Below are 24119 nucleotides of genomic sequence, written 5' to 3'. Positions count from 1 at the left end.
TTAAGTTGTGCAAGATGGTTGGCACAACTCGATCAATAAACCAATGGAGCCTCAATGCTCCGTATGTGTGCAGTCTTCTAGCCCTCTGGGTGGACACCGGCGGCTGAATGTTCAGCAGTAGTCGATGTGGAAGTGATACAAATAGTAAAAAAGAGAAAAATGATCACCCCTGATGGAAGGCGCTCCTGCACTTGTAAATTGAATTCAACTAGGATCCCAGTTGGGACAAAATGTCAAATGAGGGAAAAAATAAATTTAGAAATAATTTTATGACATAGCATGTATGTCTCTTTAAAAATAATAAAAAAATATTTTTTTTTACCCTCATTTGACATTTTGTCCCAACTGGGATCCTAGTTGAATTCAATTTACAAGTGCAGGAGCGCCTTCCATCAGGGGTGATCATTTTTCTCTTTTTTACTATTTGAATGTATGTTAGAGAAATCCTTTTGTCCTGCATGTCATTTCTGGGCCATCAGTACGTCAAATCTTGCCAAAAATAATAACAGAATTGATTTGTCAAATTTGAGATTCACAATTTATCAGTTGTTTAACCTCCTAGAAAATCAATGGGTAATGTTTTTTTGTTTTTTTTAAATAATCTCTACTTACCACACTTTGTACTTAGTTCCTTCAGTTATTTGTGGTGCCATTTATTATATACAACCCCCAAAGGCCATTATTGTACTATATGCCTTTGCAAGTGAGCCTAGCAATAACTATGAAAAAATATTTTGGCAAGCAAAACTTTACATGGGAAATAATGTGCCCTTACTTTTTTTTGCATGACTGTATCTGAAGTAACACGTAATGCTGCTCTAGTAAATCATAGGTTAAAGCAGCATACAACATTTGATTAATATGTTTGTTTTACTTATAGAGAAATTGACGTTTCTCTATTTAGTTGTGGTGGCCAATATTGAAAAAAAAATATACAATCGGAAGTGCAGCCGTATTGGTTACCATTTTTGTTGCTAAAACATTTATGAGAAACTAACTTTGTCAGCATATTCTAGCAATGATAAAGCAGCAATATGTCCTATTCAAGAGAAGCTTATTCAAAAGAGTGATAACAAGTATGGTGTAAAATTTTATGCTTTCATGTCAATTTTGTGTTCAAAATGGCCGTCAGAAATTAATAGAATGATGTGATTGAAACTGAATGAAACATAATTATCAAACTTTGGCAACTGATTTAACGTCTGGTTTATTAATGTATGGCCATAATATGATATGGTTATAAGGGTATCGTGTGACGTGACATTATATTGTTGTAATGATGCCTCATTGTGGTAAAAGTCACCCATAGTCTTGTAAAACGAATACTCCCTAGCCCCCACCCTAGGGAAAGCCTGTCTATGCCACTGTTGGGAAGAGACATGCTTGAAAATTAAGCATGTTTTCTACATTTATTAAAAATTGAATTGAAGTATTTAATTTCCTTGATCAATGACAATATAACAGCTTGTAACTGAAAAAGTAAGAAGCAAAAGAGAAAAAAAGAAAAATTATTCTAAAACATGAAAGCGGGAGGCTACAATCTACATGTTTAAATGAGATCAATTAGGTTAATGATGGATGGAGATAGGAAATTAATGATTTAAATGCAAAACAATTTAAAATGCTGCTTCATTGCCTTCAAAAATCTCATGCTGGAAAATAATAGGACTGGATTTCTAAAGGTTAATTGTGTATTAATACCCTATTGATTGACTTTTTTCATGAGTTACCTAATAAAACATACTTTTAAGGATCAATTATTTCTTAATATTGGTATAATTATATCTATTAGAGAGATATTTACATTTTAACCCTTATGGTGATGAGGGAAAGGACCCAATAAAGCCTTTGTAGTGTGTGTGTCTTGGCTTCATTGTATTTAAATCGGCTATATTGAAAATGCAAGTGCACCATCAGTCAAGAGGTGTTTCTGATGAAGATGAACTTCAAGGACAATCCCAGATGTTCTGTATAAAAATCTCTTTAGTATATGTTTGATTAAACCAAATATATCAATGACTAATTGTTAGATTTTATTACCAAAAACAAAATCACAATCCTTCCATGAGCAGCTATTAAGTGTAGTGCATCCAGAAACATAGTTTGGGTATTTTTATCCCCTCTACACCAGCTCTGTAAATGTTCCGTTTTTCTTGATGATTGACCTGGGTAGACGGGCTCCTCCCGGTGTAAGGCTAGAGAGATGTGCTCTGTGGTCAATGTAATGTGTGCTCTGATTAACCAGATATCTCCCCCTGCTGCTTTCCCTCCCCTCTTATAGCATAATTGGCACACACAGGCTAAAACAAAGAAACTGCCGCATCATCCTCCACTTTTTTATGTTAATTTACTATGTTACAAAAATATGTTTCCCTGACTGAGGAGGTTTTTGATTGTGCATTGAAAGCCTTTAGGCACAGAAAGGGGAACTACAGGCTGCTAGAAGGTGGGGAGGATGGCATTCTCCCCAATTCATATACATTACATGAAATTGCACAGAAATACGACTATAAACAATGTTAATAACTTAACGACCGCGCACCGTCTTTTGATGGCCGGCTGTGCAGATGGCTCGTCTATAGCGATGTCTTTTGTCATCGATGTAGAAGAGGCTGTGAGCGCTCATCCTCTAAGCAGCAGCTGTAACTTTCAGCTCCTGATCTTAGAGCAGCCTGCTAAATACAGCACGGGTCAGAAAACATTCCGACCCCAGCTGTTTAACCCTTTGATAGCCGCGGTCCGTGATCGCGGCATGATCAAAGGGAACTACCCTCTTTGATCGCGTCATCAGAAACCTGGTGACGTGATCAAAGACTGGGGAATCTCTCTGAAATCAGCCCTAGGGACCTAGAAAGGACCCCAGGGTTGTCTGTTCAGTGAGCCTGCTGTTAGGGCACACTATGTTCTGCCCTAACAGCAGCCTGTGTTATAGTGACAGTGTAATGCAATAGCATACAAGAGTATGCTAATACATTACAAGTAAAAGAAAAAGTTGTAAATAAAGTTATCCCTTCATGGGATTTAAAAAAAAGTAAAAAAATAACATTTAAATAAGAAAAGTCATTATTTTGCATAAAATATATTTTATTGCCCCTACATTACATAAAAACAAAAAACCTACATATATTAGGTATCTACACGACCGTGATGACCTGAAGAATTTATTTAAAAGGTTATTTAGCTTGAAACATCAATGGGATATAAAATAAACAAGAAAAACGATGCAGAGAATTTCTATATTCACGCTATAAAAATAAAAAATGTTTCCACCCCAAAACTGCGAAGAAAAACAACCTATTTCTCTCGCATAAAACAAGGCCTCATACAGCGACGTCAATGAAAAAATGAAAAAGTTATGGCTGCTGAAAGGCAGAGAGGCAAAACCAGAAAAATTTAGCTGGTCATTAAGGCCTTTTCAGGGCTGGTCATTAAGGGTTTAAAGGCTGAAGTCTGAACTTTTTGTAAGGGTCCTTCTGCACAGGCCCATTTTGGCCGAATAAATGAGCGCCGATCAGCGAGGCAGCTCGTTGATCGGCGCTCGTTTGCTCCTTTCACAAGGATCTATGGATGGGGACGAGCGCTCGTTACTACAATCGTTCGTCCCCATACATTATTATCATGTCGGAAGCATATCTCCCTATTTACACAGGAAGAAGTGCTGCCGATAACGATAACCTTTTAAGCTGCAGATACAGTACGATCAGACGTTCATCGTATTGTTGATGTTTACACAAGGCAATGATTGGGAATTGATTGCCCCATAATTGGCATGTGTAAAAGGGCCCTAAGGTGACATGGGGGGACTCTATATACCCTCAAATGCTCCTTAACGGTACAGATCGGTATGTCAGTGATTTGCATTGCTGTCTTGCAACACTAATGTCCTAAGTCTGAAAATGATGAAGGCAAAATCTGCAAAATCCCCCTGTGCAAAAAAGAAAAAGTATTTTTGTATACATCTGAGATAGGAAGATTAGATCGTGAGCCCCACCAGTGACAGGGACTGATGTCAGTGGGCTCTGTATATTAAAGGATATGACATAAATGCATGGTAGTGTCTACTTTTACTATTGAAATCAAAGGAGAATTTTCTTATTTATTAAAATTTACTTTTTCCAGGAACTTTTGTGAAGTAGAACTTTTAGAAACCCTGTTACAAGGTTGATTACATTTTTTCATTAAAATATAACTTACACCATATCCATCCTCATGCTAATTATAAGACAGCTTTTGCCGCACAGCTTTACATGCTGTACAGTTAGAAAAGTATAAGCTCGCTCAGTGCAAAGCCTACAAATGAGTATAATTCTTTCTACCATTATTTAATATTCTACTATTGTTCTAAGCTTTCTCATTAATGTTAATATAAATTGTTTTCCACTTCCATTCACGGTTATTATATGTGGCTGAACAAATGTATTTGAATTTATGTTTTCTCCAAAGTTCTAAAAATATTGCCCAATTACCGAATGATGCACAGTCTTTCTCAAGTGAGAAACAGTATTTACTCATTTAGTCTGGTGTAGTGAAATGCATCCAGCTCATAGATTAGATGATGAAATACAATTTAGCGTCGGAGGCTTCTTCATTTCCACAAAATGATTTTTAATCAAAGGAAATAATAATATGAGACTAAAAGACTAAAAAAAAACTCCTAAAGTTGATTTTCTTAAAGCGTGCTTATCAAGAGTTACCTTTTATTATTTAACTGTATGTGCCCCAAAAAATGTTTACGTCTTGCTGGATCCAGAAATGTTTAGTCTTTTTTAGCTAAACCATAATAGGTGATGAAGGCCACTGGGCCAAAGAGTTGATGTGGGTCTCCATCCCACGTCTTAGAACCAGACTCCACCTGACCCCATATTGCAGCTACATAAAAGGGAGGTGGCTCTCTCCACTTAAGTCAATAAGAGTTATTGAGACAACCAAGCCAGTGGCCACCTCTCCACTTCTTCTCAGCTAGATAGCCTCAGCAAACAGCTGTCAAGGTCAATAGGTGGAGGCTTCGTGCCTTACCAGCCCCCAACACTCACTACCCTGTCGTAAATGCCTGTTGATCTCAGGGCTGCCAAAGTAACAAATACATTTTCTAAACTACTAAATGTTTTTAAGATCCAATCAAATTGCAGGATATCATGATTTTCTGTAATGCATAAATTCCAATAAAAGCAGTCACAGGTTAACTTCAGTCCCTACAAATAACATTTGGAAAGGTATTTCTACCACTTCCTAATTTGGAGCCATTTTAATTTAATTTATTTTCTTTTTGGACCAATGATTCCACCTAGAACGTCAACTATGGTGTACATTTTTGCATCAGAAGATCAGTGGGGGGACGGACACTATCATATGATCCAGAGGCTGCAGCACATGGCTGTGTTATTACTTGAAAGTCTTTCCCTACAGAGAGATTCCCTTGAAGAATTTTCAAAAATCCCTATCTTGCTTCTTGGGATTTGCCTTAAAGGCTATGTAAACCTTTAAAAGCATTTATTAAAGTTTTAGTTTTTTTTAATACATCAATGTTTGGTTTAGTTTTGCACAAGTTTGGAATTGGGTTTTATTTCAATTTTTTTTTTACTTTTTGAGATACAGCTTTTATGTATCCTGGATACATAGAAGCTGTATTTTGCGGTCAAAGCCGAATTTGTTAGGTCAGCGGAACTGACGGGTTCGCTGAGCGCTGGTCCTGTGGGTCTCTAACATGCAGGATCCAGCTTTTATCCATCATATCTTAGTTTAATCATAGATTTTTGTATCATTGTAAGATTTGTGAATGTGTAAAACAACATAATAAACCTATTAGACTATTACTTCTTAGAGCAGCAATATTGATAAAAATGAGATCTTATAGACATTGACCAGTTGAACTTCTGTACTTTGTACATTTCTTATATTTTCATGTCATGGAACTTTTTTCTCTAATCTCTGTCTAAAGTCTAGCGCCCAAAAAATAAATGTATTTGCTGCTCAGACCGTAAAAAGACATATGGTTGATCAAGTGACAGCCTGAACATCTGGATTGTGTCATTTTCAGCAAATGCTTGATGAGAAAACTGAGCAACATATTTTCATGATCAGTCATTTAAAAAAATGAAGCACATTCAATAAGATGCAAAACAAACAGTTTTAGCAGGAGCATGTACAGTACCTTCTGGAGGCATGCGTGGCTTGTGGAAATGAGCTGCCTAAATCCTTTTCATGCTTTTATGATTTTCTGTCAAAAACAAGTTGTAAAAAAAGACATTTATTTAAAGACAAATAGAGAAAGTTACAATTTAATTGATGTTTAGCGTCTTATTTATTTCACTTCTCTTTCACTTTTAATGTTGAAGTTGCCACTTTTGCGCTCTACTTTTATTATTTTTCTTCATATTACTTAACCATCTAAATGAAAGTCTATTTACCGGTATTGATCTTTCGTTTCTTTTGGAGATTTGCCTCGAGTTGCACCATTGAAAAAAACATATTTGGATAACAAAATTAGAATTTCTTCCCATGTTTTATATTTTTTTGTGCCTGACGGCTCCATGAATTTAAATTTAAGGAACCTCTAAGGTCCCATGCACATGACCGTAGATTTTGTCCGTAATTGCGGACCGTATTTATGGTCCACGATTACGGACCCATTCATTTCTATTGACCACGGACATGTCCTATCTTTTGCTTTTTACGGACCGTGCCCCCATACTTTAAATGGGAGTACGGACCAAAAATTGCGGGTAGCTGTCTGCGGCCGGCCGAGCCCGTAATCATGGACCATGATTACGGGCACGGCCATGTGCATGAGGCCTAAGGCTGTGATCACACTTGTGTTCACGAACCATCGGGGTTTCCGTTGGGTTTTCCAGTTACTTCCACAGCAAGTCTAGGGCAGTCTGCTGCATATATATTGCAGTCACCCCAACAGACCCTACTAAGGTCGATAAAGTGGTGGTTGCTACTTAAAGTGGTGGTAAACAATTATGGAGGCATTATTATTCTGAACACTGTATATAGAGCTTTATAACCTTGCAGTATCACTGTGAGGCGGCTGTAAATGTTTTTCAACTACTTTTCTCAATAGAAGCTTCATTACAGCATGAGCCGTTTATATAAAGATGTGCATTCATATACAAATAGGGAGAATTTTCGACAGAACATCTAAATTGACATTTGTGGCCCTTAAAATTAAACCACTGCAATGATCTCTTAGGCCACGTTCAGACTTGGCACAATTGCTGTTGAATTCCGCTGTGGACAGTCCGCAGTGGAATTCTGCAGCAGCCGTTTTTTACATTTGTTTCTATACATTTTTAGGAAAGTAGGTCAGACATTGCAGAAAATAACTGTGCGGAAATAAGACTGCGGTGCAGAATTTTCCCTCCACTGCGGATTTCAGCCTTTGCAATGAAAAAATTGAAATCTGTGGCAAGTCCGCTGTGATATCTGCAACGTCTGAATTACCGGTCAAATATGCAAATGTTGCTGCAGATTTGTTGCATAATTGCCCCGAATCTGCACCAACATTTGCAGGAGAAAAATTCTGCCATGTCTGAACGTGCCCTTATTGTCAAGTCTTAGGCCCCAGGCACACGGCTGTAAAAACGCCTGCAATTACGGACCGCACTTACGGCCCGTATGTACGGGCCCATTCAGTTCTATTGGGAGCACAGCCCGAAAATGCGGGGGCAGCCGTCAGCAGCTGGCCGTGCCTGCAATCGCAGGCCGTGATTATGGGCACGGCTGTGTGCATAGGGCCTTAATTAAAACATAAAAAAGAAAAACTTGCAGTGGTAGTATATAAAGTTATGATAGTTATGCACACAATTACTGAAATAATAATAAGAATAATAGGGGGCCCATTTTTTTTCTGGGGCAATCTATCTTCAGTTTACACCAGTGGATGAACAGCAATAAATGGACACATTTTGTCAATGATAATCTAGATGCCCTTCCTCCACAATTCCTCCAGATTACTGATTAAGGGCTCAAGCATATGTCATGTGCATGAAATCTGTATGGAGACAAATGTTCCTACAGCTCCACACTACTGTATGTACTACAAAGCAAATCTTCTAGAGAAAGCATCTCTATAATAAGGCATCCAATGTAAAATATGCACTCCTTTTTTTCAGTAGGATTTATATAAATTCAACATAAAAAGCCTTTTGTATGCCTCCATATGAAATTGGCGTTATACAGATATATAGTATGGCCAAGATATTTGAACATAATCTGTTTTTTATTCTGTATGCAGGGCTATCTAAATCCTCTGAGATATTACTCTATGTTCCAATCACTTATACATTATGCATGAATGTACAGTATATGAATGATCCTTTATTCGGAAAACTAATAAAACTTTTCAAGTGCTTGTGAATGTTCCTGTCCTCTTGGTCTACCCAGTACTGTATCTGATTTTGTGCTCCAGAGCTGTCAATCCTACTATAATTGAGGACAAATTGTTGCAACCAAAGTCAACCATTTTGGAGGCTATGGAGAGCTGTTTATAGCCACCCGGTCACTAAGCATGCTTACATGTATGCAAAGATTCTAAGCTACTCTCCCTTTCCTTCCTTCACTTTCTCCCCTTGCTATATGTACATTACTCCGTTATATCAGTATGGTCCTACCAATATGTCTAGTGTGCCTACTTTTCTTAAAACAAGCACCCCTACAATGAGGGCCATTATGCGATTCAGTATAGCCCTAATTTATAAAGTCTGTTACTTAGGTCTCATTCAAATGGCTGTATTGTATCGTATTTAAATGTCCATATTCTGGATGTAACACCTGGATCCTATGAGGTGCTACTGACCTGAACTTACAGCACCATATGGTTGGATCATTAGTATCGCAGGAGGGTCTGGGTGTTAAATCTGGACTATGGACAGTTAAATATGGGTACTAGTGTGGGCTGAAGGTGCATGTGCTGGATGCCAAGGGGGTGCAAACAGGCTGCTGTGCCTTGTCCTTGGTATTTAAATATAGGGAAAGAGCAGGAAACAGAATCTTTGCCATGGGCCTAGCTATAACTTTGCCAATCGCATTGATTTCTTGTCGGATGTTGGGAAGTAACATCGGCCTTCTAGACAATTGCCACAGGAGGGATCAGTTCTGGCCGACCTTGGTGGGATCGCTCTTGATGATATAGAAGCGAGTGTGTGTGTGTGTGTGTGTGTGTGTGTATGTATATATATATATATATATATATATATATTCAATTTGTACCAAAAGGGCCATTTGTTGGGGAAAGAAACTCTTTCTGTTTTACTAGCGTAGAGTTCAGTTCCGGCAAGCTTGATTAAGTGATGCAGGGGGGGCTCCACTTCACAGCTTACCACCTGGATCCACTTACCCATGATAGTGCATGAAAAAATATAGACTCAGCAGGACGCATTCAAACTGTTTAAGAGGAAGAAATTTTATATATTCTCCAAGTAAGTAGTGATAAGTGTTTTGGAACATTACGCTGTCTATTGCTGTCTAGGACTCAAACTACACAAATCAGCTGAATAGCATTAAAGCAGGCAGAAGTTTTTATTTAAGAAAATAACCCAAACCCAAGATAATTTATGTTCTGTTTTATATAGTACATTGGCACTAAGATTGAATCTACTATTATTAGTCAATAAGAGGATACTGATTGTAGTAATTCACATACATTTAGCAGCGGGCACAGAATAACAAGTGTAAAAAAGGTATTATAACTTACTAGTAAACAGATACAATATTGAAAATTACAGATTTTGTAGAACTGAGTTTGTCAGAAGTAGCAGAGCTAAGGTTTGACAAGTGTTACAACATATGTGATATTATGCTGTGTTATCTGTGGTTTTCTATAGTACTGCATTATTAGGTTTCCTGCTATGGTTCCTTCGGAGGAGGGATACCCACTATAATGGAAGGCCCAATTTGATCTTTGCTAAGGGGCTTCCTCTTCTCTATGTACGGCATGGTGTTGGAGAATAAATTTTGAGTGAATTTCCACTTTACACCTATAAGATCTCTTAAAATACACTCTTTGGCCGCCTAAATTTGATCTTATATATATTTCAAGCAAACAACAATTTATCAGTAATAAGTGAATTATTCTGCCGCTCTTCCTCTGTAATTCAAACCAAGTAGAAGAGTTTCTGTCAGTTTAAATTAAGATCTGGAAATTGAATACATCATAAAACTAAAATGAAGTTTGCCAAGTTGAGTATTTCACAGTTTTCTTATCACCATCCCCTAAATATTGAAGAACAGCACAAGTTTATGTCATGCCGGCTTAGTTTTCTTCTAAGTAACTCATGACACATCACATGTTCTCTTCAATGTCTAATGTACCGATGGTTGATTTATCATGCACGGATTCAGACAATTAAATCCTCAGGTCGGTGAACACTAAAGATGTAGTCATTTAAAGGCCACGTCTGTTAACATTAGGTGAATTATTGCTCTTTCATTTCGACATTTTTGTGTATCATTTTGGTATATTTTTGCAGAAGGCACAGACAAAATTTGATTAGTAAATTACCATATGATTTCATTAATGAATTAATTATTGTTAAACATGGCTGTAAATTCAAAAGTAGTTTATTGATTTTTACTGCTTTAGGAACAGAAAAACAGAATATTGAATTTGTTGAATTGTTCTTTGTAAAGGACGATAGTAAAATGTATTTGTAACTTTTTGGTTCAGTCATTTTTGCACCAGTCTATAATAAGCATATGGTAGCTCTGCTACGTACTGTGATACAGTATGCAGATGTAGCCATGTTTATCTTGACTCTGATAACATGCTGCAGCGTGATATCGCACAACAAAAGCCATTGAAAAGTCATTGAAAAAGTCAAGGTAAAGTTTCTTGCCACTGTGTATTTATTGTGTTAAGAGACAGACAAGATAAAGATGACTATATCTGTATGAATTCAACTAGAAGAAAAGAGCAGGCAGACAATGCTTTTGCCTTATGGACGGGGCCAGTAGTGAACTGAGAACAGACGGAGCCCCATAGCAAACATCAAACTGGACCCCACATTACAGTGACAAGGTTTGTCACCCTGGACAGAAGGGTAAATTTATTGTCAGTACTGAGATGCTGGGGGGAATTTATTAAGCAGTTTTTTGGCATAGAAAAGTCACACTTTGCACAAAAACTCCTTTTTGCATAATAATTTTGCAACTTTTAAATTTTTGCTCTGCCTTCCAGAAACGGGGGGCTTCGTGAAAGAGGCCACAAACTGGCAAAAATTACAGAAATCTACACTAGCTCGTAACTGTCATAGATTATCCATTCAGGCACACAGACGGCCAAAGATGTACCTAATGAATAAATTAGGCACATCTTACTCCAGTGATCCGTATATGGAGACTGTCGTATAAAGCGCCGGTTTTAGTAGATCTCGCCCATTGTATTTCATGGTAGTAGATCTTCCTATGTAAATAACATGCAAGTGGTCTGCTCTTCCGAGAAGTGAATGGTACTCTGAAGACTGACATTACTGGGTATTTTGTGTCATATTCCTGACCATATGTTTAATGGACACCCAGGAATTGGGCTGATGATTTGGCTATTAGTTTTTAACACATGCAGCTTTATAACCAAGTTTGCAACAAAGGGCTTGTGACACTGTCTGTAACTAACAGTCACATAACTGTATGAGTTATTCCTATTTCTTTCCTTCATACTTGCGTCACTTGTGTTCTTGTTTAGGGTCTTAATATGTTATGTTGGTCCACCACTGTAAATTCTTTAGCCAACTGTTGTACTCGTCAGCAGAATAATATTAAAATATGACACACATCTTTCATAAAAATGGTGCACATAACTTTTACTGATGCACTTTATTTGTAAAATAAATAATTTATTTAAAAAATATTCATGCAAAGTTACTGACTGTTTTAAACTCATAATGCACTTCTTTTCTCATTTGCAGATACCCCTACTGTTAAGATTTTGCCCTCCACCCCTGTTCCACAAGAAGGCCAGCAATTGATTTTAACGTGTGAATCTAAAGGAAAACCTCTGTAAGTCTTGTTTTATTTTTATATTGCATTAATTTTAATTTCAAAAGCACTAAACAGCTAATTGGATTGCATGAGACCAGAAAAAAGGTACCACTCTTGTTCATGGGCTGTACCTGATATTTCAGATCAACCCTATTCAAGTGAATGGGGCAGTGCTGCAATACCCAAAACAGTCCACTAGTATGCACTAGTGCGGGACCTGAAGGAATTTTTTATTTGATCTTCTTTAACTCCCTGTGTCATGCTCCACCCCCTGAGACCCTGAAGTAGTTTATTAGTTCTGCCCAAAATGTTCCTTTAAATGGTATGTCCAGGATTACAAATGCAAAGCTGTTTTCTTCCAGAAACATCACCACACCTGTCCATGTGTCTGGTATTGCAATGAATGAGGCTGAGCTGCAATACCACACACAATCTGTGGACACTGTTTTTGAAAGAAAGCAGTCAGGTTTTTCTAATTCTGGACACCCCCTTCAAGCCCCTTCAAGTCCAATATTAAAGTGTTAATTTTTGAATTTGAGAAATCTGAGTAGTTTTGCAGCTTCTAAGATCAGTCTTTAGTTTAAAATGGAAAACTCTATTAATAGTTCCGCATTTTTTTGTACCAGAATTCTAAAAGATTTGAGCGACATCTGGGAAATTAAACTCTGACTGTCATGTTCCTACTCTGTTGCACAAAATGTGTGTAATTGCCCTTCCTCTAGGATGTTTTTAGAGGCAATTCAAAAAATGTTGACATTTCACTTATTTTGAAATATTAATGCAACTTTTTCATAATTATGTTGAGCCTCTAAGGCTTAACTTCTGATTAAGAGCAAATGTAAAAGGTTGGTCCCAATTGATATATGTTTTAACGCAGATTTAAAATAATTAGATTTTGACTGAAGAAGCTGAATACAAATCAGTTACAGAATAGACTATATGAGTGTGAGGAAGCTTAGGAACACATGAGGGTTCCTGTACATTCAGCATCTTATCTGAAAAAAAATATTAATTTATTCTGACATTAAAAAAAATAATTGCTTGTTTTCTGGCATCACCATGCGCCTTACGTCTACCTGGAAATTGCTATTTCTCTTCTACAACAAAGCTGTGCCTATGCAATTGTATTGTCATGTTATAATTGTCTTTGCTCTACTATCTAATTATATGCTGAATTACTGTACATTTTTACAGAACAAAAATCACAGAGTGTAAGCAAAAAACCTGTGTTCAAGTGAATAAATGTTCTATGATATAAACTCTTCACTACTGGCCTAAGTGGTGTAACACAACAGTTGTAGCCTTGCTGTCGGTGGGCTCTCTGGTCGTAATAGACTTGTTACTTCTATACCAAGCGGATGAACAAACCCACAATCCACCTATAGCACCCCCCCCTGTCCCACGAGCTCGGTTTCAGCCAGGTGCAGTCACACAAGATTTTGTTGCAAAAATTTATACGACTGTTCCATTAATCTGAATAAAACCTGCAGAAATCCATGTGACTGCACCCTGAACGTGCTTGGTTGGCCGCAGGACTTAGGTGCCTCTAACTTGCCTGGTGGTTGATTCTCTAATCAACTGAAGTGAAACCAAACCATATGGAGATTGGAGATACTACGGGTAACAGCGGTAAACGTCTATAACACATACAGTATCCGAATAATCGAGTAGCAGAGTCAAGCAGTTCAGGGATTGGGAATATAAATATAGCAGTGCTGGGTGTGAGGTACAGAAGCATTATTTAGAAGGGTAGTCAGGCAATTCATGGTTCGGTAAGGGTGATGTAGCAGAATTAAGTGTGTACAACAGAAAAAATAGTCAGGGGGTAGTCATGCAATCGCCAGAGTCTATAATAATGATGTAGCAGAGCGGGTACTAAGAAATATCCAAGAGAGTAGTTAGGGACCGAAACAGGCCACAACAGTTGAGTTCAAGATATAGCAAAACCAGGTTAGGGAACCAACTCTGAGGCCAGCGTGCAGGGGATTTAAGTAGCGTGTCCAGCGCTCCGATTGGTCAGGCAACTGTGCACTTTGCGCATACACTGTCCGACACCCGGGCCAGCCTGCCAAGAGGCAGCAGCGGCCGGCATTGAGAGATGGCGCTGGACGACGGCGTTGTAAGTACATCTCACAGGTAATATCATCAATATGCCAGGTTCATACATGTAGTTAATGTCATGGTGTAATAATGATCTTCATAATACCTCATAGTGGCGCAAAGACATTGCCAACTCCAGTTTCTACTCCATTCTACAGTATTTTGAATTCTAAGCTTGTTGAAAATGGCAATCATTCCCACTTTTGATAAATTTTTGGAGAGCGATTTTGATATTATATTGCTCTACAAGAGAATAGATGACATCATTGCTGATAGGGAATGTTGTGAATGATTACAATTTATGCACAGAGCTATGGAACATATTCTTAATAAGTATCAGGAAATAAAACAATATATATATATTTTCTAGCCAGACTGTTACTTCCATTGAAATTAATAGAAACCCAAAGCGGAGGAGTTTAGTTTCTAGTTCTCAGGGTCCATGTCATGTATATTTCCTATCTCAGTGTAGGGCTGCCATTCTCTTGTGTACTAATGCTAAAAGCCACTGAAGGCTCCGGGGTGTGACTATGGGGTAAGATACATAAAAGTATGAATAGCTTCCAAAATGGCAAGTTGTAACTGCCAATGATTTTAGAGAACGATGAGCAGCTCTGAAGCTCATACTGCTGCTTTAATAATTTACTGTTTAGTCTAAGGGAACAGTCATATACATGTGCACATAAGGATCATGATTCAATGAGAGATGTGATTTAACCCCTTAATACCGAAGGCATTTTAAACGTTATTGACTAAGCATTTTATTAAGTTTTTCCATCATTGCATTCAAAGACCTAAAACTTTTTTATTTTTCCGTCAGCATAGCTTTATAAGTACTTGTTTTTTTGCGGGACAAGTTTTCTTTTTAATAGCATCATTTTGGGGTACTTATAATTTATTGATTAATTTTATTAACTTTTTTGGTGGGATAATAGGAGAAAAAAACTCAAATTTTGCAACACTTTTTTGTGTCTTCAATTTAACCAGTTTACCGTGTGGCATAAATAACAACTTTATTCAGCGGGTCGTTACAATTGCGGTGATACCAAATTTATATTGTTTTACTACTTTTAAACAGTAAAAACACTTTTTTTTCCTAAATTTTGTTTTTGTGTCGCCATACTTTAAGGCCTCATTTACACGAGCGTAATATACGCGCGTGCGACGCGCGTCGTACGCACCTATATTACTCTATGGGGCAGTGCAGACAATACGTGAATTTTGCGCAGCGCGAGTGCATTGCGTAAAACTCACGACATGTTCTATAATCGTTCATTTTTCGCGCATCACGCACCCATTGAAGTCAATGGGTGCGTGAAAAACACGCATGACACACAGTTGCTCCTGCGTTGCATGCGCGAATTTCACGCATCAATTGTTATGTCCATGAAAAAGAGTTTATAAAGCTGGACAAAGCAAACAAAAACCAGGAAGTGCTTGCGTTTTCACTGCGAGTGGGCAAGCCTGTTGTCAGAGAAATTTCACTCCACTGAGATCTGCTGCCATGCCGCGTGGGATTGACGTAGAGCGCCTCATCACCCTGGTCCAGGGCCATGGGGCTATTTGGGACACTCGCGCGGAGGCGTACCACGACCGCACGGTCAAGGAGGACGCCTGGGAGGAGGTAGCAAAGGAGCTTTTTGGAGAAGAATGGGAGAGTGGCCGAACCCGGGACCGCAGTCGGTTGGGTGAGTACCATATTTTTTCCTGCAATGCAATGTCATCCCTATTGAAGAACTGAGGCCCTGTATGTGTCTTCCGCGCAATTGCCCAATGACCTTTTGTGGAGCAGGCGCATCACCGTGTACCAAGTCATTGGCAGGGTAGGGCCCCTAATTTTAGTGAGAGGGCCGAGTTCTTATAGCGTTATATTTGTTTTTCCTCCAACAGTCCAAGATATAAAAACACGGTGGCGAAGCTGCCATGAGCAATTTAGGAGAGAAATGGGGGAAAAGGGACGCAGCGGAGATGGGGGCTCGCGTAAGCGCCCCTACATGTATACAAAGCAATTGATGTTCTTGAAGGACATTATGGAGATGCGCACGTAAGAGATTCAGCTTTTGCATGTGTCTAATGTGTGTTCGCCCATGTCCTGTTTGCCATCGTGTTGTTGTGGGCATTGTTCTATATTCTGTTCTTACTCAGTTTTCCCATTATAGAACCACCAACAATTTGGAGGACACAGCTGAGGACACGGACATCGGAGAGTCTCTGCCGCAAACTTCCTGCTGCCCATGTCCTGCCCCTTAGCCTGGAGCCGACACCCCTGGACCCTGCACCTGTCCAGTCTGCACGGGCCGTCGCCTCTCCGGCTGAGGAGCGCTCCGTGCGTGCCCCAACTCGCCGGCGCCGTGCTCCACAGCCCTCCGCCGGTGGCCAAGTTGATAGCCGGGTACTGGAATTTCTACGCCGAGCCGCGGATGAGGACGGCAACGACTTCTTTGGGCGCAGCATAGTTCCCCTACTCCGCCTGGTCCCCATGGATCGCATGGCCCGGCTACAAGCGTCGATCATAACCTTGATCGATGCCTCCACACCCCCCCACAATCCAAACCACTGCTTCACGGCCATAGAGCAGTGGCGCGGATTTGCCATGCTGGCCACCGCACCCCAATTGCCGGCAACATACCATCCAGCCACCCAGATGGCACGGCCGCACCCCTATATGCGCCCTATGGCTCCCCACTTCCCTGCCCCAACGTACCACGGACAACATCAGCACCACTATGCTGGCGAGGAACAACCTCCGCAGCTCCAGGTCCAGCATAGTGGTGCTGAAATGCCCGCCTATTCCTCCCCGGGCCACCACTACCAACACCTGTGAGTGTGTTGGTGTCGTGATAGTTGGGCGGCCAGTTTGTTTTATTAAGGGATGCCAACTCGTCCTCTAATGTTGGTTACACCATGTTGGTGTTCTTTTGTTGATACTATGTGTTTGTTTATTTTACTGGCCACACCATGTTTCCGTAGTGTGAAATAGGAACACATAAAAAACATGGATGTTCATTGTTTCGATTGCGTGTTGTTTTTATTTCACACCCCTCAACACAATCTTTGCCCCACATTTCTTTGGTCTATACCCTCACACACTTCTGGCCTTTGGCCCCAATGCATGCACACGTGTTATGAGGTTTTAGTTCATCTCTCGGGGTTTGACATTGTTTGCAAGAGGTGAGAACGTTTGGGTGCAGTCATGGGCCCCGAAACACACTAAGTACACTTGCACTTGGACTTGCCTAACTTTTGGCCGCCCATCATTCTATCTCCAGAAAGCATGTTGCCAAATGTCAAATGTCCTGCTCAAACCCCGACAGATGTAAGCTCGCAACCCGCGTCAAGGGTCCTCATGTTTTGCGAGTCCCTATCCCAACACGAACACAAAAAACTGCAAAAAACCCTGGCCACATGTGACGTGTGTAGTGAAGCCTCCAAACAACAGACAACCCTTCAAAGGTCATCACGCCCCCATGGTGCGGCTCCTGATGGGCACTCGAAATATGCCGCCAAAGTATCCCGCACTCGAAGGCCGGATGAGAGAGATCGGCCGAGAGGAATAACCGGGACAGTGTGGCTGCTGCCTGCATGTGTTAGGATATATTCTGCATCAAAGGTAGCATCATTAATGCGGCAGAAGTTATGCAGAACGACACACGCTTCTATAACACGTGTCACATTCTGCATGGACAATTGCATTGTCGTCAGAAAGACACGCCACCTGTTCGACATAATGCCAAAGGCACATTCCACACATCGACGAGCTCGGCCTAGGCGGAGATTGAACATGCGCCGACGGTCATCCAAGCCCCTTCTCGCAAAAGGACGCATGACTTGCCTTGTCAGGGCAAACCCCTCATCCGCCACGATGACATACGGGATTGGGGATCCGCCAGGGAGGATGGAAGGTTACGGCACCGCCAGTCGATTATTCACGAGTCGCTTCCCCATTCTTGATGAACGGAATATGCGGGCATCTGCCGAGCTTCCATACGAGCCGATGTCAACAATAGTGAAACAATAATTCGTGTCCGCCAAGGCCAACAATACCATGCTTGTAGTAACTGCTTGTAGTTATAGTATTGCGAGCCACTGCGTGGGGGCTTTCTCACACGAATGTGTTTGCCGTCTAGGGCACCAATGCAATTTGGAAATTCACTTGCTCTAAGAAATCCCTCAGAAATTCTTAGCCACTGTTCTGTCGTGGGCTGAGGCATGACCGTGCTCTTTAATCTCTGCCACCACACGACACAGGTGGATGTGACAATGAAATAAATGGTGGTCACTCCCAAAAGAAATTCAAAATTTAACGAATGATAACTATTGCCTGTGGCCAGAAATCTAGAAAACAAAGAGAAAGAAGAAGAAAGCCAAAACACATGTTAGGGGGGGGCTGGTAAAATAGACAGCGTCATTGACTAAGTAATAGCAACTGCACACATACCTCAAGGTCACAAGCAGACGTTCCTCGGGCGAAATGCAGCGTCTCATGTTGGTATTCTTGTAGGTGAGACCAGAGCGAATCTGCTCAAGCAGAAGGTCAAATGTGCCCACAGACATGCGGCAGAAGCTTCTAAATTTTTCAGGATGCCGTCATAAGTCCTCATACAGGCTATGGAAATGGCCTTTCGTCGTACGTTGGGCCACAAGTGGATGAACCCAAATGCGACATCTTACAGGCGTCTGGTGCTGCAGCATGGGTCGACGCTCCCCAAAACGACGTGAGATCATCCAGGCAAGAAGCACACGTGCCAGCGACTGAGAAGGCATAATTGTGGCGTGCAAAGCCAATTACAAGTTCAATGGAGAAACACACACTGGGGTTTCTGCAGAGGCGGAAATTAAGGTGCTAAACCTGCTTCTCCCAGCAAGCAGGGGTTGGGCCACCTGGCCTATTTGTAGGCTGGCCTCGCATTAATCCCCTCTGCGTTTTTTCCGCGCGTTTCAAACGCTAGTCGTGCGCGCGTTTAAAACGCAACAACGCTGCGTATACGCAGTCCAAACGCAATGCCAACGCGCGCAATACCCTGCAAAACGCACACGCTCGTGTAAATGAGGCCTAAGAGCCATAACGTTTTTATTTTTCCGCTGACATAGCTGTATGAGGGCTTTTGTTTTGCAGGGTGACTTGTAGTTTTTATTGGCACCATTTTGGAGTACATGTGATTTTTCAATCACTTTTTATAAAAAAAATTTAGGGGCAGGATGAACAGAAAACAGCAATTCTGACATGGTTATTAATTTTATTTTTTTACGGCGTTTACCGTGCGGGTTAAATAATGTAATAGCTTTATAGCTGGGGTCGTTACATATGCGGTAATACCAAATATGTGTAACTTTTTCCTTTTTTTCATAATAAAGTATTTTGTAAGAAGAAAAAGTGGGTTTTTAATTTTTTTTTTTTTACTTGGTGTTTTTATTTATTTATTACAAACTTTTTAAAACTTTTTTTAGTCTCACTTGTGAACTTTACTGTGCAATCTTTTGATTGATTTTATAATACACTGCAATACTTCTGTATTGCATTGTATTATTGCCTGTCACTCTAAAACTGACAGGCATTTGAAACCAGCCTTATAAAACACGATCGCATCACAGGGTGCCGGTAGGGTGAGAGAGGGAGCCCCCTCCCTCTAAAACCACTCAGATGCGGTGGTCTCTATAAACCACGCATCTGAGGGGTTAAACATGATCAAAGACCCCTGCTAGTGGTATCCGATCGATGACCTGATGCCCAAGGTTGTTAGCAACAGCCTGGGCTTCAGGAGCACCTCACCCGATGCAGGAAAACTTCCTCTGAAGTGCCGATGTGAAAAGGTCATTAAGGGGTTAAGCTGTAATATGATTATTAGAATTGCAGAAAATAATTTTGTCCTAATGCAAATAAAATACTAAAAAAAATGAGAATTCACAGGTAGTGGGTGACAGCTCATGTTAACAACAGGGGCATTTCTTTGGTGTCAAAGATGTAATCAAATAAAAGGATTTTTAAATTCAGAGTTATGCTTATATTATTTGGTAGTTATCACCTCCATTTTATTTGCTACTTATTTTTACAATGCATTTGTCCAATTTGAGAATACCTAGTCCTAGGCTCCTGCAAGTTTTGCAAAGTGTTTCTGAAGCAATAACACTGTATGCATTAGACTGCAGTAGTCCAGACGATTCTTTGAAAAAACAACAAGTTTTATGCATTTCTTAGGAATACCATCTCCTCTATTCTGTTCACTAGATTCGTAAGTGATGTGTGCAATCAATTATTTTTATTTCAATATTGTAAAACCTCTATCAGAGATGAGCGAATTAATTCTAAGCTAATTGAATTCGGTCTGAATTTCTTAAACGTTTTGCAGTCAAAAAAGTACAAATCGTTTGGGATTTGCAACACACGAATCGTTAAAATGGGGTCGACCGCCTTCTATTTTACAGATTAGAAAAAGGAAAAGGGGAGAAGAGGAGATAAAAGAAATACCAGGCTGTAGCAGTCACATAGGTAAAAGTGACATAATCTCAGGGGGCTGCCAGGGACGTGTAGCAGCGGTCACATGGGACAAAACAATGTAATCTCAGGAGGCCGATAGGAACATGTTGCTATGGGAGACCAGGGGAGGTGGGTATGGTATTTTTTAAAATTTAGGACTGGAATCGCAACTCACCCGATTGCCCTGTTAGAGACTCTGATGCCTTCTTGGACTGTATCAAACTTGGATCAAGTCCTCGAAGATATCAGAGAGTCAGACAGGGCAATCGGCACTTGTGATTTGCAGCAAATTTATATGGAACTAATCAAATTGGACAGCCGATTTGATAGAATCAGTCCCGGATCGAATTACAGGAAACTTGCTCATCTCTGGTATCTATGATCTTATTTTTTTTTATTTTTAAAAAGGGCATTTTAGCCATAGCAACTAGGACCCTTACTGTTTACAACCTTTTTTTTTTTAAAATCTCTGCTCTAGTCTCAGCCCTATTCAAACTGCCCAGTGCCCAGATGTTAGTGTGCAGGGAGAAATTTAGAAGGAGTCGCAGTGCACCTCAGAGAACCACAGTCCCTATGCTAGTGGTCAGTTCTCCATTAATTATCCTATTGCTATACCGTCACTGCAGCTGGAAAACCCCTTTAAGGCCTCCTGCAATTGGGATGAAAGTGCTGCAGAATTTCCATTCAGAATTTCCATGCGGAAATTCTGCAGCATTCACGCAAGATTAACTGACAAACTTCAGATTGAGAATCCACCCGCAGGTCAATTTCCACACGTATTTTCTTCAGATTTTTTCTACGTGTGGATGAGATTTGTTTAAATATTATTCTCCTTGCTGCTATTGTAATACGCTGCAGGATTTCCACATGGAAATTCCGGGTGACCTTCCGTAGCATTTCCGTCCCTTTTGCAAATGGTCTAAAGGTTTTTTTGGCAAGAAAAAAAATAACCAAAATTTATAAAACAATACAATTCTTAATATATTTAACTTCAAAATTCTTCTAACGTGTCATGTGAGCAGCCTGGCATGTTGCGCCTAGTGACGTCACTACGGGGGGCCGTGACTGACTGGCCCAATCATGTAACATGTCTTTCCTATTGGCGGCACAATATTATTTAGGAGTGTAAACAGAGATATAGTGGGGGTCCCGAACAACCACGGCAGCAAGTATATTCAGAAATTTATATCATTTTGGGTAATTTTTTTTCAGAAAAACCCTTTTAAATCTTGTGGTTGGTTTATTGCGGACTAGCATTGATTTTAAAAAGCAGAATGTTCAGAGTTGGTTGCTGGATATAGTAAATTAGCAGTTTGTGTATTACATGGTCTGCAATGTCCCGTTGTCTCAGTCTAGGTGTATATATCTTTTTCTTACATGATTGCTCATAATAGCAGTCAAATCGTATCTTCCCTTGAGAAGTGTTGACATTTTGGGTACTTTGTCAATTACATAAACACTGACAGTGATCAGAATTGAGCTGAGAGATGAATTATTGGAGGATTCCTTGATTTAGGTGGAAATATTAAAAAAAAACTTACACTATTTACCAGCTTTGTTACTGTTGTTTAGACGATCTGATCTACTGCATCAAAGATTCTTACTATTTACTTATCTTGGAGATCATGTTTTTTTTGCAAGGCAAAAGCTTTTGTGTCAAGGAAAATCTGCTATATACCTTTGACCCCATTCACACAATGTTTTTGGCCTATGTTTAAGGTATATGCCAGGAATAGCTCCTGACATGCGTTTAAATGTAGGCTGTGATGAATGTCTAACAGTTTCATTTGTCACCTTACAAATTATGGCTTTTGTTTAACATATACATCATGAACTTTCTTGACATATACGTTTAATGCAGGGGTGGGGAACGTTCGGCCCGCAGGCATTATAAGTCTCGCGGTATCATTTGGTCCGGCCCAGCCTCACTCAGACCGCGCTGCCGACGCATCATTCGCTGTTTGGCTCCGTCAGTGGCGGTTTGAGTGAGGTTGGTGTGTGCCGGCCCAAGAGTGGATCAGTCCGGTCACCTGACCTGAGTCAGTGACATGAAGTTTAGTGACTGGACTATACCGGCCCAAGATTGTACCATTCTAGTCACCAGACCTGAGTCAGTGATGTGAGGTCATGTGACCGGACTGGTCCACTCCCGGGCCGGAACAGTCCAGTCAACTGACCTCACATCAGTGACGTGTGATCAGGTGACTGAACTGATCCACTCCTGCCACAGCATGCCCCAACCTCACTCCGACCACTGCTGCCGCCGTGTCATTCCCTCCTTGGACCTGTCCACCCTACTCACTCACATTTAGGAGCAGGAGAAGGGCTAAGTATGGCGGCGGCGGTATGAGTGTGGTCGGTGCATGTCGGCCCAAGAGAGGACCAGTCCAGTCATCTGACCTGAGTCAGTGACGTGAGGTCAGCTGACCGGATAGGTCCACTCCCAGGCTGGCACAGTCCAGTCACCTGACCTCACGTCAGTGATGTGAGGTCAGGTGACTGCACTGGTCCACTTCCGTCACAGCACGCCCCGACCTTACTCTGACTGCCGCTGCCACCTTGTCATTCCCTCCTTGGCTCCATCCGCGCACCCTACTTACTCTAAGTGAGGTCCAGGTAACTTAAGGGTTTTTTTTTCAACAAGGACAATTATGATATATGCACGGGATATGTCATAAATGTTCAATAGATGTGGGTCCCTATCTCTAGAATGGGGCCCCTAAACACTGTTCTACCTCTTTTGGTTTTTGCTGAAGCTTGTGATTTCAGTCCATTAAGAAGGAAACGGTTTCCATAAGTCCCATAGATCTGAATAGTACGTAGTTACGGAAACAGTGTAACTCGCATGCTGCGCTGCTTCCATAACTGCCATTCACTACTATGCTAGTTACGGAAACAGCGCAGCTCAGCGAGCTACGCTGTTTTCTTCTTCATGGTCAGAAATCAGCAGGAAAACAGAGAGGTAGAACAGGGTTTAGTGTCCCCCGGTCTGGAGATAGGTGTGGGTGCCAGAGGTGGGACCCGCATCTATCTGACATTTATGAGATATCCTGTGAATATGTTAATAATATCCCAGATGGGAAAACCCCTTTAACCCCTTCCCGCCGGATCACGTACAGTAACGTCATTAAAACTGGTGGCTTACCGCATTTTCACGTTACTGTACCTCATGGAGATGAAGCTGGCTCAGGAGCTGAGCCAGCGACATCACCGCCAGGTGACAGCTGTATGCTACAGCTGGCACCCTGAGGTATCGGCCAGTACCAGAGCTAGCCTCCGATCCGACCGATTAACCCCTCACATGCTGCGTTCAATAGAGATCACAGCATGTGAGGAGTTTATAGCCACCGGCACCCCAGCAATGTGATCGCTGGGTTGTCAGTGGCTGCAAAGGCGATCGGAGGGCTAATGCTTACCTCCTGGTCCGCCAGTAACGGAATCCTCCTATGCCCCGTCGTCGGCAGGGCCCAGGAGGCTTCCGGTGCCATCGGCAAGATGGCGCCGTCTCAGCTTCCGGCTCAGAAGCTGAGCCGGCGTCATCAGCAGTAGGTGTCCACTGTATGTT

The 24119-nt window shown here is 40.9% G+C and overlaps 1 protein-coding gene across 3 annotated transcripts in view; it reads left to right on the top strand.

Moving 5' to 3' along the window:
- CADM2 (cell adhesion molecule 2) overlaps positions 1–24119 on the top strand; it is a 1303436-nt gene that overhangs the window by 1125444 nt on the left and 153873 nt on the right. For all 3 annotated transcript variants that reach the window (XM_075854469.1, XM_075854468.1, XM_075854470.1), the window contains one exon: positions 11907–11997. In XM_075854469.1, the coding sequence (XP_075710584.1) occupies positions 11907–11997 (91 nt within the window). The remainder of the gene's footprint in view (positions 1–11906; positions 11998–24119) is intronic.

This window comes from Rhinoderma darwinii, chromosome 2 (genome assembly GCF_050947455.1).
Source record: "Rhinoderma darwinii isolate aRhiDar2 chromosome 2, aRhiDar2.hap1, whole genome shotgun sequence".
NCBI lineage: Eukaryota > Metazoa > Chordata > Amphibia > Anura > Rhinodermatidae > Rhinoderma > Rhinoderma darwinii.
This window is presented reverse-complemented; position numbering and strand designations above follow the sequence as displayed.